Source organism: Macrotis lagotis, chromosome 1 (genome assembly GCF_037893015.1).
Source record: "Macrotis lagotis isolate mMagLag1 chromosome 1, bilby.v1.9.chrom.fasta, whole genome shotgun sequence".
Classification (NCBI taxonomy): Eukaryota; Metazoa; Chordata; class Mammalia; order Peramelemorphia; family Peramelidae; genus Macrotis; species Macrotis lagotis.
The window spans coordinates 228,515,171-228,529,744 of record NC_133658.1 but is presented as its reverse complement, the minus strand read 5'-3'; the positions used below and the strand labels follow the sequence as shown (position 1 = coordinate 228,529,744).

The 14,574-nt window shown below is 36.7% G+C and overlaps 1 protein-coding gene across 1 annotated transcript in view; it reads right to left on the bottom strand.

Annotated features, from left to right (window-relative positions):
* Nucleotides 1–13,155, bottom strand: part of BCO1 (beta-carotene oxygenase 1) — a 40,654-nt gene extending 27,499 nt beyond the window's left edge. The window contains exons 1-2 of the mRNA XM_074209738.1: nt 12,776–13,155; nt 10,729–10,857 (exon numbers count right to left, since the gene is read on the bottom strand). Coding sequence (XP_074065839.1) covers nt 10,729–10,857; nt 12,776–12,854 — 208 coding nt within the window. The 5' untranslated portion in view covers nt 12,855–13,155. The remainder of the gene's footprint in view (nt 1–10,728; nt 10,858–12,775) is intronic.
* Nucleotides 13,156–14,574: the final 1,419 nt, after the last annotated feature.

Sequence of the window (14,574 nt, the reverse complement as noted above, 5' to 3'; positions counted from 1 at the left end):
TTCCTTGTATATAATAGATGTAATAATAAATGATCACTTGGACTAGATTCAATGTTACTCTCAATTTTTATATCCAACTAGTCTTCACGCATTCTATGCTCTAGTCAAACTGATCTATTTTTTCTTCCCAGACTATATCCTTCCTTTGCACCCCTGGAAGCTTCTTAAGTGTGGAACTCCACCCCAAACCATACGTCTTATTCGGTCCAAATCAAACTCTTTCTGCATGAAGCTTTCCCAGATCCTCCCAGCTGAATGATTGTGATAGGCTCAGGAGAGAATTTCCTTAATTGTTTGAGAATTGGTGTCTCCATAAAGTGTATGATAATTAACTGGTTCATCTTTAAGAAAGATCAGCTGGGCTGTGGAGTGGAGCCAAGATGGCAGCCTGAAGGCAGGAATTCTCAGAAACTCATTCCCCAAAAAACTCCAAAAGCTGTCAAATTATGCTCTAGCCAAAATTTAGAGGGGCAGAAAGATCAGCTCAATCAATGCCAGAAGCTGCCAATTCCTTCCTTGTGGTTGGTTCTTGGATATTTCCAGTGGGAGAGGGTCTATGCTGTGTAGCCTCTGACCCAGACCCAGACTCAGCTTCATATACATTGCCAGTCCCCACCCTAGCCTCACCTTGGTATCTTCATCCCTACATCCAGGCTCCACACTGGTCTCAGATTATAAGGATATATTTTTTTCATTCTGAGAGAATAAAAATCAGATCTTTTGGGAAAGGTCCAATGGAAACACAGTTTTAAAGTACTTTGGGGGTGTTTCTCCTAAGCTCTTTTAGGGAGAAATAAATAAAACTAGGCTTGACAACAGGTTAGAATTTCACCAACTTGGTGATATTTTAATTCAGAAATTGCTTGCGCTTATTGATAATTGTGTTAGGGCTTGTTTTGTAGTTGATTTTACTATTGGTATTACTAAGTAATGCTAATTGGTTCAACAAGCATTTACAAAGTGCCTACTGTGTTAAGAACTGTACTATGCACAGGAAATAATCTCTTTCCTCAAAGTACTTATATTTTATAGGATGCTTGAGATAGAAAGGGGCCAACAAGAACACATGAAGTAAAAACAAAATATTTTCATGTACAGGGTCTGTGATTTCATTGGTATGGGGAATTCCCAGGAAGCAAACTCCTGCCAATGCAGATTAGTATCTACCCTTCACCATCTAGTAGCAGAGCTGCCTGAGGCATCTAGAGGTTACTGTGACTTGCACAATGTCATGAAGCCAGTATGTGTCAAACGTCAAATTTTCTGACGACTCAAAAGGCAGCTCTCTAAATGCAAGTCATTCTACCTCTTAAAATACAAACATACACAGTACATGCAAAGAAGTTTCAGAAGGCTGGACACCAGAAACTGGGGTGGGGGGCAGGATAGACTTGTTCTTGAGTTTAGCTTTGAAAGAATGATTCATGTAATTAGGTAAAATTTTAACAACTGGCTCTGAGGGAGGAGGAGTGGGGGGAGATGAGTACAGATTATACTCTTTAGTCTAATAAGCATTATTGGCATTTTCTTCATCACTTTCTGAAGTCTCGACAATTAGCAGAACAACAAATCAAGCTCTGACGTGTAGCTTTTGCTGATCTCTGAAGGGAACATTACACTGCATATTTAACAATCAGCTCTCCAGAACCAATAAGAGTTATCCTCGTATTATCCTAAGGAAAACCCTTTAAATTCTTATGCTTTCTTCTGGCTTCTGTCCAATTCAATTCAGCAAGCATTTCTTGTACTTACAAAGTGTAGAAATATGTTCAGGACCTCATGACAAGAGAGCTACAAGAACAAATAAAGTTAGATTTATGTTCTCAAGGAGCTCATTGTCCCTAATAACTGAAGTACATTCCTTTCTCATCTCTTACTTTCAAAATCTTTATCTTTTTCTAAGGTTCAAATCTGGTGCTACATCTTCCTGAGTAAATTTATTTGATTCTCTCTTCCAAGAGTTCTCTCCTACTTCAGATTTTACTGGGATATTTTGCTAGTGTCTCTCCTTTACTCCTAGCTTTATTATGCTTCTCAAAATACCTGCTGAATCTCACTAAGAAAATGAACTCTTGGCAGGGGGAAAATAAGGGGGGGGGGGAAATAGTACTAGTCTTTGTGAGCCCAGTGCCAAACATAAAAGCCTTTAATAAATGTTCAATTGAACTGAAGACAGGGATGCAAGCAGTTAATACTAGGATCCAGCTCACTGTTGACTATTATACACTTTACTAGGTCACTATGAACTATGCTCCTTTCTATAGTTCCTGTAGCTCTTTTCTATATAGTTCCCCATGAAATTTTCCAGGAAACTCTTCCAGTCATATATAAAATGACTGCTAATGTTTGCCAATCTACTTTGACCACAGAATTCCTCTGGTACCTTCCTCTACTCCACAAATGCATGAATTTGCATCTGGTATGAATGTTTTATTAAATATATTTATGCTTTTGTATATCAGCTGCTTGGATGCTGAAGAGGGAAGAAAGGACTAAATCAGCATGTGAAAGATGAAAAAGGATTAAATCAACATGTGAAAGATATAAAGCACTACCCCTTTTATATGTGAATAGTCTGGTTGCAGAAAGGTTAAGAAAAAGAATTTTTTATTCATGAAAAAAATGACTAAAATCTGTATTTGAAGAAGCAGTTTTTCTGTTAAATGTTAGGGCAGACATGGGAAGACTAGACAGAGAACTGAAGAAAACATATGAGGACAGAGAAATGACTTGACCTGCAGATTATTGTGGTCCCTCAGCACATTTGTATGTAATGTTTTTAAAACTTGAGATGCTCACACTACTAAATCAAATAGCTGTTTTGAGATGATGGCATGATTCAGTTGCATGATTGATGGAAAAATTGGATTTTGTGAGTTTTACATCTTTTAGATTTTTGTATATTTTTGCAAACAAATACTGCTTTCATTGAAGGGAGAGTGAAACTTAGGTTTATGTAAGGATTGTCATTACTGATTATTCCTGCATTTACTTTTTGTGATCAGCTACTGTGATGTAGTTGATTATTTTTGCTTTTGCCTCATTGCTTAAATAAATATCCTGTGTTTCAAGAGTTAATGGTGAGGGGGGGGGTGGCTAGGTGGTGCAGTGGATAGAGCACTGGCCCTGGAGTCAGGAGGACCTGATTTCAAATTTGGCCTCAGACACTTAATAATTACCTAGCTTTGTGACCTTGAGCAAGTCACTTAATCCTATTGACTTGCAAAAACAACAAAAAAGAGCTAATAGTGTCATCACTGAAATGATTTTGTGTGGATAGGAAGCACAGTACTGGGGGCTCAGGAGCTACAATGGTGAGGAGTGCATTCCTCCCACAAGTTTACCCCTAACACCCTGAGAGAATTTGAATTGTAGCTAAATGGTAATAGCCTTTCTCTTCAAACTTAGATCAATTCATTGGTCTTCTTCAAGAACAAAGGATGAACACCAAAAAACAAGACCTGCTAATATGAGAGCTGGTTGAGGTGAGAAAACCAGTCGAGAGAGAGAGAGAGAGAGAGAGAGAGAGAGAGAGAGAGAGAGAGAGAGAGAGAGAGAGAGTTGATGGACATGTTCCGTGGCAAAGGAGGGCAAGAGATTTTCTAATGCATGAGTTGCATTTTGATTCTATGTGGGTGCTCTGTGTATTCCCTCTGTGCTAATAAACAACATTATCTTAGATTGTAACACGAGAAAGTAGAGACCACAACTATCTGATATGATTTGTGCAATTTCGATCTAGCCCATAAAAATTTAGTAATGTCTACTGTATGTAGGACATTGTGTTAGGCTCTAAAGATCCAAATACAAAACAGGAGGCAATGTATGCTCTCAATAAATTTACATTCTACATGATTTAAGGTCCAGAACTGCATTTCAAGTGCTCTTAAATGCCCAATTGCTTATGAAAAGGAGCTTTAGGTGTTGAAAATAATTATAATTGAGGCTTTTTATTTGTAATTTTTTTCCTCATAGGTTTATCATTTATCATTCTCATCATAATATCCCATTGACATATAGAATGGTGGGTATCATCCCAAGATACCAACCAAATACTGTATTTTCCCAACTCCTTATAGGATCAATAGGGCCTTCTTTTTTAGCCCCAGAACTTCTAGGGTCACACTGCCTATTTCTATTTTTGATGCATTTAATGTATAAAGGAAGGGGCAAGAAGGATCAAATGGGCCTTTGGAGGTCCCTCCCAGCCCTTGGATTCCTCTGACTCTCCATTGAGAGACCCATACAAATTTCTCAGGATTAATATATCCTAACCATGGAACTAGAAAGGAAATGATTCTTATACTCTAGAGGAGGACAAATGAAGATACTCAGAGTGTTTAAGGCATGTCAGTGTTTGCTCTGATTTCATAGGATCTGAGAGATGGAAGATCCTTGAGAAGTCATCTAATCCAACCCATACCTGAATAGGAACCTCCTCTACAACAACCCAAACAAGCAATCATTGAACCCATGCTTAGAGACCAATTGTGAAGGGAAATTTACCACCTCTGAGGCAATTTATTTCTAAGCTGAAGTAGACCTAATTGTTCAGAGGTTTGTTTTTTTTTCCCCTTAAAAAGGACTTGGGGGCAGTTAGGTGGCATAGTGGACAAAGCACTGGCCTTGGAGTCAGGAGTACCTGGGTTCAAATCCAGTCTCAGACACTTAATAATTACCTAGCTGTGTGGCCTTGGGCAAGCCACTTAACCCCATTTGCCTTGCAAAAAAAAAAAAAACCTAAAAAAGAAAAAAAGGACTTGAATTCTTTTTCTGCAATTTCTCCCCATTGTTCCTAGTTCTGTCTTGGACTCAAATACAATGTTTGATATCTCTTCCACATTCCACAGTCCTTCAAAAATACTTGAAGACAGCACTTATATGTTCTTTCCTAAATATTCCTTATGGAGGACTAAATATCATCGTAGGCATAAAGTGTTTAGAAAAGAGTCCTGAGCTTGAAGAGTAGAATTTTGGCCCTGCCCCTGTGTGTGCCTTTAGGGAAGTCACTTAAGTTTTCTGGGAATCAGTTTCCTTAATTAATGAGTTGAATTAGGTGATCTCTGAGGTCCTTTCCTCTCTAGAGCATACATTATATACATAGAATGCCAGAAGTGGTAGGTACTACAGAGATGGCCTAAATCAACTCTCTTATTTAACAAATGGAGAATCTGAAACTCAGAGAGGAGAAATGATTTGCTTAAAGATCAAATCAACAGTAAATAGAATTGGGACTGGAACCCAGATCAGCTGTCTTCAAATCCAGAAATCTGTCCATGCTACCACACTGATCCTAAAATGGAAGTCCTGAGTTGTATGAAACACAGACTCTGACAAGAAACATTATCTATTATAGGCTATATTGGGCACCAGAAGATAAAACCCAAATACCACTGTCCAACAATTAGGTGAAAAATCCTAACAGAATACATATTCCTCTAACATTGTAACAAGGAAGATGATAGTCTTGCTACCTACCATCTTCCCTAGTATCTGGCTCATAGTAGACATCTAATAAATATTTGTTGGATTAATTGCTCAAGATCACAAAGATTTTAAGTGGCAGAACAGATTGAATACAGGATCCATGACTCCATATCCATGACTCCTTCCATTATACTACACTGCTTCCTGATCCTATGATTGTGTGACCTTTTCCTCAGTTGATAAGTTTTTACTTCCCAATGGATCACCCCTTTCCAGCTCAGAGATTGAGGAAGGACCTTAAATCACTGTCAACGATAGCTTTTTGAATCTGTTTAAGACTTTAGGATAATATTCATTCTCTCTTCTGGACTTATAATAATGATGCCTCTAAATAATTGCACTACCTTTGCCCATACCATGGATTGAAAATGTAACTTTGAACCCTGGTATCCAACATATCAAAACCAACAATCAACTATGTCTCTCACCTTGCTTAATTAGAGGAATTAGTTTATGATTTAGATAACAGTAAGATGATGCCAGTTTGGAAATTTACCTCATAAAGTAGAAACATTAACTTGTTTTAGATAAAAAAATTAATGAGCTCAGTGAGATTGGAAACTGTGTCTTATCTAATATTGTTTTTTCCTACAACTAAGGACAGGTATTATTAATAGGTCATTTTTGAATTAAATTAAATTAAGAAATTCATGAGAAATATATATTTGTAAAAGAATCATTTTGGATCTTAAACTAAATATAACTGGGCAGCAACAGCAGGGCACCTGGAGGGAGAAACAGGAGGCTGCATGTACTCAGACAAGTCAAGCCACTACTACCACTTTGATTACCATTTTTTATCTCACCCCCAAGGTCCTGTTGGAGACAACCCAGGGCCCAGGGCCCTGAGCCCAAAAGCCTGAGGAATAGGAAAGCTTCCAGTTACCTCAGCTATTATCCTGGAAGCAACCTCTACAGAGATGCAGCCTGACCCCTACTTCTCTAGATGCAACAAAGTGCCAAAGGCTCAAAATAGTAAGTTCCTCCATCAAAATCCTCATCATAAACAAATGGTTCAGCATCAGAAACTGATATTTCATCACTTGAAAAATAACATCACAGAAGAGGCATTATCATTTTCCTTGTTACTACAGCTTGGGGAACCTGGAAGTTTTCCTTCTGACTTGCAGCTGAAACCTTCTCTATGTGTCATCTTCCCTAAAAGAATGCAAACTCCTATAGAGTAGGAGTTTTCTTACTTTTCTGTTTGTAGCACTAATGCTTATCACAGTGGTTTGCACATAGTCAAAGCTAAATAAATGTTTTTTTCATTCATTCATCTTGCTTTGAAAAAAAATCAGGTTTTGAAATCTCAATAGTTTCTTGTAAAAAATTCTATTAATAAAGGAATGTATAGATTTTGGCTCACTCTGCATTTGAAAGTGAGTGAGTCCCATTGTAACTCTTGATAACCATATACAATGGCCTGAATTTTGTGAATAGTTTTCCGTTTTTCATTTTAAAAAAGGTAATAACTAGATGGTATAATGGTTAGAGCATGGGGCCCTAGTTAGGGAAACCCGAGTTCAAATCCAGTCTCAGACATTTAATCACTGTGTGATCCTGAGCAAGTCCACTAAAGTGTTTGCCTCAGTTTTCTCAGCTATAAGATGAATAGTATCTACCTAGCAGAGTAGGTAGATGGGGGGATCAAATGAGATATTTGTAAAGAGCTTAGCAAAACTGGCACATATTAGTGCTTAAAAAAAGTACCTTTTCTCTTTCCCCTCTCCTTCCCCTTTCAAAGACTACAGAGTAGTGTCAAGATTCTTAGATTGGGCATCAAAGGCCAAGGGTCAAAATCTAGTTCTGCTGTTTACTACCTTATAAGGTGTCCCCAAAATCTTTATGTCCTTTTAAGCTATTAATACTTAAGAGTTACTCTGACTTTTGGGACATCCCATATATGGCCTTAGAAGTGTCCCTTAATTGCTCTAGTCTTTATTTTCATCATCCATAAAATGAAGGGTTTGGGCTAGATATCTTTTAAGGTCTCTTGTAGCTCTAAATCTGTGGTTCTTCATATCTGAAATTTAGGGAAATCAATTTCTAACCTGTATAATTCTTTTTAATTTGCTTCTGTCTCCCTAAGCAAATATAGATATTACAATAAACAGACATCCCTAAAGTGTTACTATCAAAGACACTGGTGAATTTGATCAGTGAGCTCTACAAAGCACCTTCATATGCAACTCCTTCAAAATCCACATGTCCCCATAAAGCCCTTCAACATATAAAGCACCACTGGAAGACATATACCACCTTGAGAGATAATTGACAAAAAGAAAGGCTCCATGTGCACCAAATACAGCAGGGTTTTTGTGATAGTAAACAACTGGAAACAAAGTGGATGTCCATCAGTTGGGAAATAGCTAAACAAACTTGTGTCAATGGAATATTATTATGCTTTAAGAATTGATGATCAGCTTGGAAAGACACACATGACTAGGAAAGTCACAATCCTAATGAAGTAAGTAGAGCCAAGAAAACCTACACAGTGACTGAAATCTGAAAAAACAATGTTCCAAAAGTAAAAAAAAGTAAGCTTGGCTCCAAGGAAATGATGAGTGGAAACCTCCCCTTTGCTCCTTTGCAGATTCAGGGGTCTGAAACATTACATATAACAACATATTTTCCCCTTTGTTGTAAGGAATGACTCTCTGGGAGGGCAGAAAAAAAGGGTAAAGGGAAATATCTACATAATGTAAAAATAAATTATACCAATAAAAATATCATAGAAAAACAAATATGGAATCCCTGAAAAGATCATAGGATAAAAAATTCAGAGCTAGACTGTTTTTTAGAGGTCATCTGATCCTTCATTTTACAGATTAGGAAACTGAAACCAAGAGAGGGTATATAACTTGCCCAAGGCCATACTGGTAGAAAGATCTGGGACTCAAAGCTAGATCAATTGACTCCACAGCCCATATTCTTTTCACTACACCACAGCTGCTTCCAAGGGACTGTCAACAATTTCATGGCCATGTGAACAAACATATAAATAAAATCTACTTTGAAGCTTTTGCTGAGTAATATCTTTGTGCTTTGATTTTGCTGATAAAAGTTATGTTAAGGATTTAATTTGGCATAAAATGGGATTAAGTAATTTTACCTTTGTCATTTGTCCTCCATAAAATGAAGATCCTGACAAATAAATCATTAAGAGATGAAAAAGAAAATGGGTTTCTACCAATAATACATTCATTAGATACCTTGGGCCTCTGATCTGGTCTTTTCCCAAAAAATAAATCTAGTTTATCCCAAAATGTAAACATATAATCCAGTTGGATTGTAAACATGCCAACCACTTCTTATAAATGACTGAGCTGTGAGTGCAGTGAACTTGAGGGCTCAGAGGAAATATGCATCTGGAATTCTTCACGGATGGGCCACATTTTATCTTGACTTCACAGAATGAGATTAAAGAGGAGACTCCTGAATTCTCCTCTCTTGTCATTATTCAGCATAATTAAATGCATACCTTTTGAAGAGTAGGGAATAAACAAATAAGTTATGGCATTTACTTTCATAGTCTCTGACCAAACTTGGATTAATGAAAACAATCCTTTCAACTAAACTAGGAAGTGTTGGTTTGGGTTTTTTTTCTTTGTTTTTTAAAGTTAGTTTGTGACTTTTTCACCAGAAAGAATAGTTTCTTTGAGAAAGCTAAGTACTAGTTTTCCTTTTATTTTGGTTTGTGGTCATTTTTCCCCTCATGACCTTGTCCCCTCAGAATTTAAAGTCCAATTAAAAGAAAATTTTTTGAGGCAGTACTTGTATTTCTTTTTGTGTTTGTATTCCATTGTCTAAGACCTTCTCTGTAGCAGATATTTGTTAAATGTTTCTAGTTTGGATTAGAAGTCATATTTTTGATTGTGGCTTTTGCTAAGCTCACATTACTTAAGTAATTTATTGGACAGAGACAACAACTTCTACTTAGCAATGGGAGAAATATATATTGAGTGGCTCAGAAGTAAGTAGGGTGGAGGGAGATTGAAAATCAGGATCAGTTTAAGAAACTAGGAATATTTATCCTAAAGAAGACTTAAGGGACAGCTAGATGGTGCATTGGCCCTGAGTTCAAATCTAGACTCAGATACTTCATAATTATCTAGCTGTATGACTTTGGGCAAGTCACTTAATCCTATTGCCCTGCAAAAAACAAGAAGGAGGAGGAGGAGGAGGAGAAGACAACTTAAGGGGAAGACTGGATGAGAGGTCAGGGTAGGAAGGGTAAGAAAGAAGCTACATAAAATTGTCCAGAGTGAGTAATGTGTTCAAGCAATAACTGGATGGACACTTATTCAGGTTCTTATGAGTCATTCTTTATACAAAGGGTTGGACTCTAGTCCAAAGCCCTCTGAAGTCCCTTTAAACTTAATAAGTCTATGAGTTTCTGAGAGCTTTCCAGATCTGTGATTCTAAGCTTCAACTGTTCAAGACCACAGGTATTATGCTATATGTAGCTAACTCAAAAAACAAGGTGAAAGTCCATAGCTGCAGAGGAAAAGTCTACTTTCCCCTTCACTTTCTTCAGGCTATTGAGAGAAGAGAACCCAATAATGCACGTGACTGACCATGTCACTCCCTTGTCCAAAAATCATGGCTGAGATGTTATTTTCTCTAGAATAATGTACACTTAGACTGGTATGTCAGACTCTGCAATCTGACTCTAACTCACTTTTCCAACCTTGTTTCACATTATTCCTTTTCTCACACTCTGCATTCTAGTCAGAGTGATTAAACTGACTTTGACATTCCATCTTCCTCACTGCATTTGGGCAATTTGTCTTTTATTCCTAGAAGGCATTCCCCTCTTCACTTTTAAAATATTTTTTATTTATTTTTTCCCCCTCTTTAATTTTGCTGACTGAAATCCATCTTTTCCTTTAAGATCAAGTTCAGGTGCCACCTTCTCTGGGAAACCTTCCCCAAAAGCCCCAGATGAAATAATTTTCTCCCTGTTCAAATTTTTCCAGATAATTTTTTCTACTATAATTGTCTCCATTGTATTGTGCCAATCTCCATAATTGTTATATCCCTTCCCTGTCACCACTACCATTAAATGGTAAATTCATTGAAGTTCAAAGACTATGCTGTTTTTCACCTTTGCATCCTTAGCACAGTAACTTTTTATGTAATAGGTAATGAATGTGTATTTATTAAACTGAATTATTGCCAGAGGAGGCTTTAAGTAAATAGTTATATTTCCCTTACAAAATAATTTGCTGATCTTACCGTTTTGAATGGTAAAGCTATGTAACAAGGCTAAACCATCAAACCAATGATTATATGTAGTTTCTCCAATAGTATGCATGCCAGGGCCATTCCGTAAGAGAGTTCCATGAAGCCAAGTTGGCAGCTCACCTAGAGATAGAAAGAATATTTCACTTTCATTTTTGAAATTAGAACTGATCCCCTGAAAAAAGTATACTATGAACAGAAATCACACAGCCATGAATATGTAAAATTTCAAATTCTAGGAATGAGTGTTTAAAAGGGGTTTTTCACTTGGGATTGTTAACATGTCAAAATTAAACCTGTTCTGCACACCAAAGTTGGTTATCTAAAATAATTTTATGCCTCTAGAGAGAGTAGTCAAGTAAACAAGAATTAAATTATCAATTAGCACATTCTATTCTTATTATTGAAAAAATTGATTAATTTGAGATCACAGAATTATAGAATGAAATCTAAGAAAAAATTTAAAGGTTATCTAGTTCAACCCCTCTCCACTTTAAAGATAAGAAAACTGAGGCCTAGAGATGTTAGATAATTGGTAATCAGGTGGTAGAGTAAATAGAATGTGGACTTGAGTTCAAATTCTGCCTCTGGCACTTACTAGAATCTCCTTAGACATCTTTAAAAATAAAATCTGTCAGGACTACCTATGTGATCTTAGACAAGTCACTTAACATCTCTCATACTCAGTTTCATCAGGTATAAAGTAAGAATAGTAATAATTGCATTTACAACAGGATTTTTGTGAGAATTGAATAAATAATATTTGCAAAGCATGCTCTGACAAAACTATAATATGCAACTGAACCAGATTAAAATTTAATTAGGAAATGTCCCACAAACTAAATAAAAATACAACATAACATAGATATTGTTAATTTCTGGTTTTCTAACTTAATAGTTGACTCTCATTTGAGTTTAGCTTTACTGATGTAAAGTATTTTACAAACCTTAACATGCTATTGTTATTGTTGTTGTTGTTGTTATTATTATTATTATTATTATTGCCCAAGGTCACAGATAGCTTTGACAGATCTTATTTTGCTTTTGTTTTGTTTTTAGTTTTTAGTTTTTACAAGACAGTGCAGTTAAGTGACTTGCCAAGGTCACACAACTAGGCAATAATTATGTGTCTGAGATCAGATTTAAACTCAGGTTCTCCTGACTCCAGGGCTGGTGCTCTATCCACTGCACCATCTAGTTGTCCTGACAGATTTTATTTTGCAAGAAGATTCTCCAATCTCCAGACACTAGTTACAAGCCTTCTTTCGTATGCTCCTTATTGGTACCACTGCCTTCAGTAATATTTTTTTTGGGGGGGTGTTACAAGGCAATGGGGTTAAGTGACTTCTCCAAGGTCATACAGTTAGGAAATCATTAAGTGTCTGAGGCCAGATTTGAACTCAGGTCCTCCTGACTCCAGGGCCGGTGCTCTATCTGCTGTACCACCTAACTGCCCCCTGCCTTCAGTAATGTCAACCAAGTGAATTGCTACCATACCAATATGTAGAGGGTCAAAACTTCTCTCCGACTCATTCATGTTCTGGGATCAAGGATAATCTATGAGATATTCTCATCATTGGATATAATTATGCTGCTCCCAGATTTGAGTAACACTGACCTTCTTACATACCATCTGGTAGTTTAGAATAGTTACCTTTCTCAACAGCCTAAGGGATCTATAATAAAAGTACCAGCAACCAAAAAGAGAGACAATAAAGAAAGACCTGGCCTGAACTCAATACATCAGTTAGTTAAGTGATTCACTTTACTGGTATTCACCTTTAAGAAGAATTAATAGATGTGTATGATTGTATGAATTATAAGCAAATATGTAAAAAGTATATATATATATATGTATATATGTGAATAAATAAAGATATTTATACTTGTGTGTATATGTGTAGGAGAGTTTGTATGCATGTATGAGTTTATGAATATGTTCTTAGCCCAGTCTCCCTCAGACTTTCTTATCCTCAGTTTGTCCAAAGGTCTCATCCATCTGAGACAGCCCCAAAATTCTACCATGTCTACCATTTCTTACCTCTAATTTTGGCTCTCAAAGGCTCTGGCTGTTCTTTCTTGTTCTTGCCAAAGATCATATCCATGGCAGGGGAGAGCATGTTTTGCTGCTATCCTGATGAGTAACAACAATGACTATAATTAAAGGAAGGAGAAATGGACTGGAAAGATAACTGTTTCAGTCCTTCACCCTCTCTTTTTCTTCTTTTTTCTTTCCCTTGTGAGAGTCTTTTCCAGTTCTGCCTTCTGCCTCCTTTGCTTCTCTTTATCTGGTCCTTCTTCACAAATGACTAGTGCCTTTATCTCTCTTTCTGCACACGCACTCTTTATTTATAAAAGGTCTTGTACGAAGGTCAATTGCCTGTCACTCTGGCCTAGCAGATCTTTAATGCTCTATGCACTCTGCAGTTTGTCATCAAACTAGTTTCTTTCAGGAACTAAACTTGGTGGTATAGGAGAGTGCAGAGAGAAACCAAGTGATTGGGGTTTAATTGTGCTAGTGGAAGATTTCTATGATAAGTTGTGCTTGCTTACAAAAGCAAAGACTTTTAGAATGTTGATTGTGAGGGGGATGGAATTCAGGAAATCCTGGAGGGGATTTAGTGTAACAGTGCATCATCCAAGTCATCAATTCCATGTCATTCCTTCTGGCAGTAGAACATTCACAGTGTTAGCTGGGATTAGGCAAAGTTGGAGAATTAAAAAAAATTAAGACTTGGGGTCAGTCTGTGAATATATTTTAGGTCTATGAACTTGGATAGAAAAAAAATAACTTTTTTTAAACTAACCTCTAACTGAAATTTAGGATTTTCTTCAATTCTTTAGAAAAATTATTCTGAGAAGAGGTCCTTGGGTTTCACCCACTGTCAAAGTAGTAAATGACACAAAAGAAAGGTCAAGAACCACTGCTATAGAAAGTCACTGTCTCAGAAAAAAAGGCATTTGAATACATTGAATAGTTACTTATTTTCTAATACAGAGAAACTTAAAACATTCTGTTGGTTCACTTTTAAAATTAAAACAGGAAATAATTATTTGATTAGCATAGTGAAAAATGAAACTGATTTTAGTTTTTATGGTCAATTAGTAAAGAAAGCAGAAAGAAGAAGTAGAGAGGAAGGAAAATAAGAAGAAAGATGACTGAAACTGGGAAAAGCAAGAAAGGAAAGAAAGAGGAAATACCATTGACAGTAGGAAAAGAGGGAGCCACATATAGAAAGACTTAAGAAAAGATGTAAAGTGTTCAGATTAGGTTGTCCATTTGTAGGAGGAAAGTGTTTTTGACAAGGACAGAATCATAATGTGCAAGGATTTCACTTTATTGAAGATAATTTGAGCTAAAAATCAGAGAATTTTGACCACAATGAGATTCTGTCTCAATTCTGTTCCCTAGTAAAACCTGGAATTCCAAACTTGTCAATTTGTGGCAATCAGGTTCTTGATGGAGGACAACTTTAAAAAATTTGAGGGAAGTGTGAGGACATGAGAAGGAAACAAATGGCTTATGAAGTGATGGGTATTTGGACTATGGTTTAAAAGTATATTTCTTTATTTCCATCAGGACTGACCGGCCTTGGAGTCAGGAGTACCTGGGTTCAAATCCGGTCTCAGACACTTAATAATTACCTAGCTGTGTGGCCTTGGGCAAGCCACTTAACCCCATTTGCCTTGCAAAAACCTAAAAAAAAATAATAGAAGAGAGCATGTCAATCAGTTCAGAAGGCTTGGCCTTATGGGGTACTTATTCCTTGGTTGAGTCACCATAGGTCCACTGAAGATGCACTTCTAGTCTTTACATTTAGAAACCTGATTTTGTCAGCT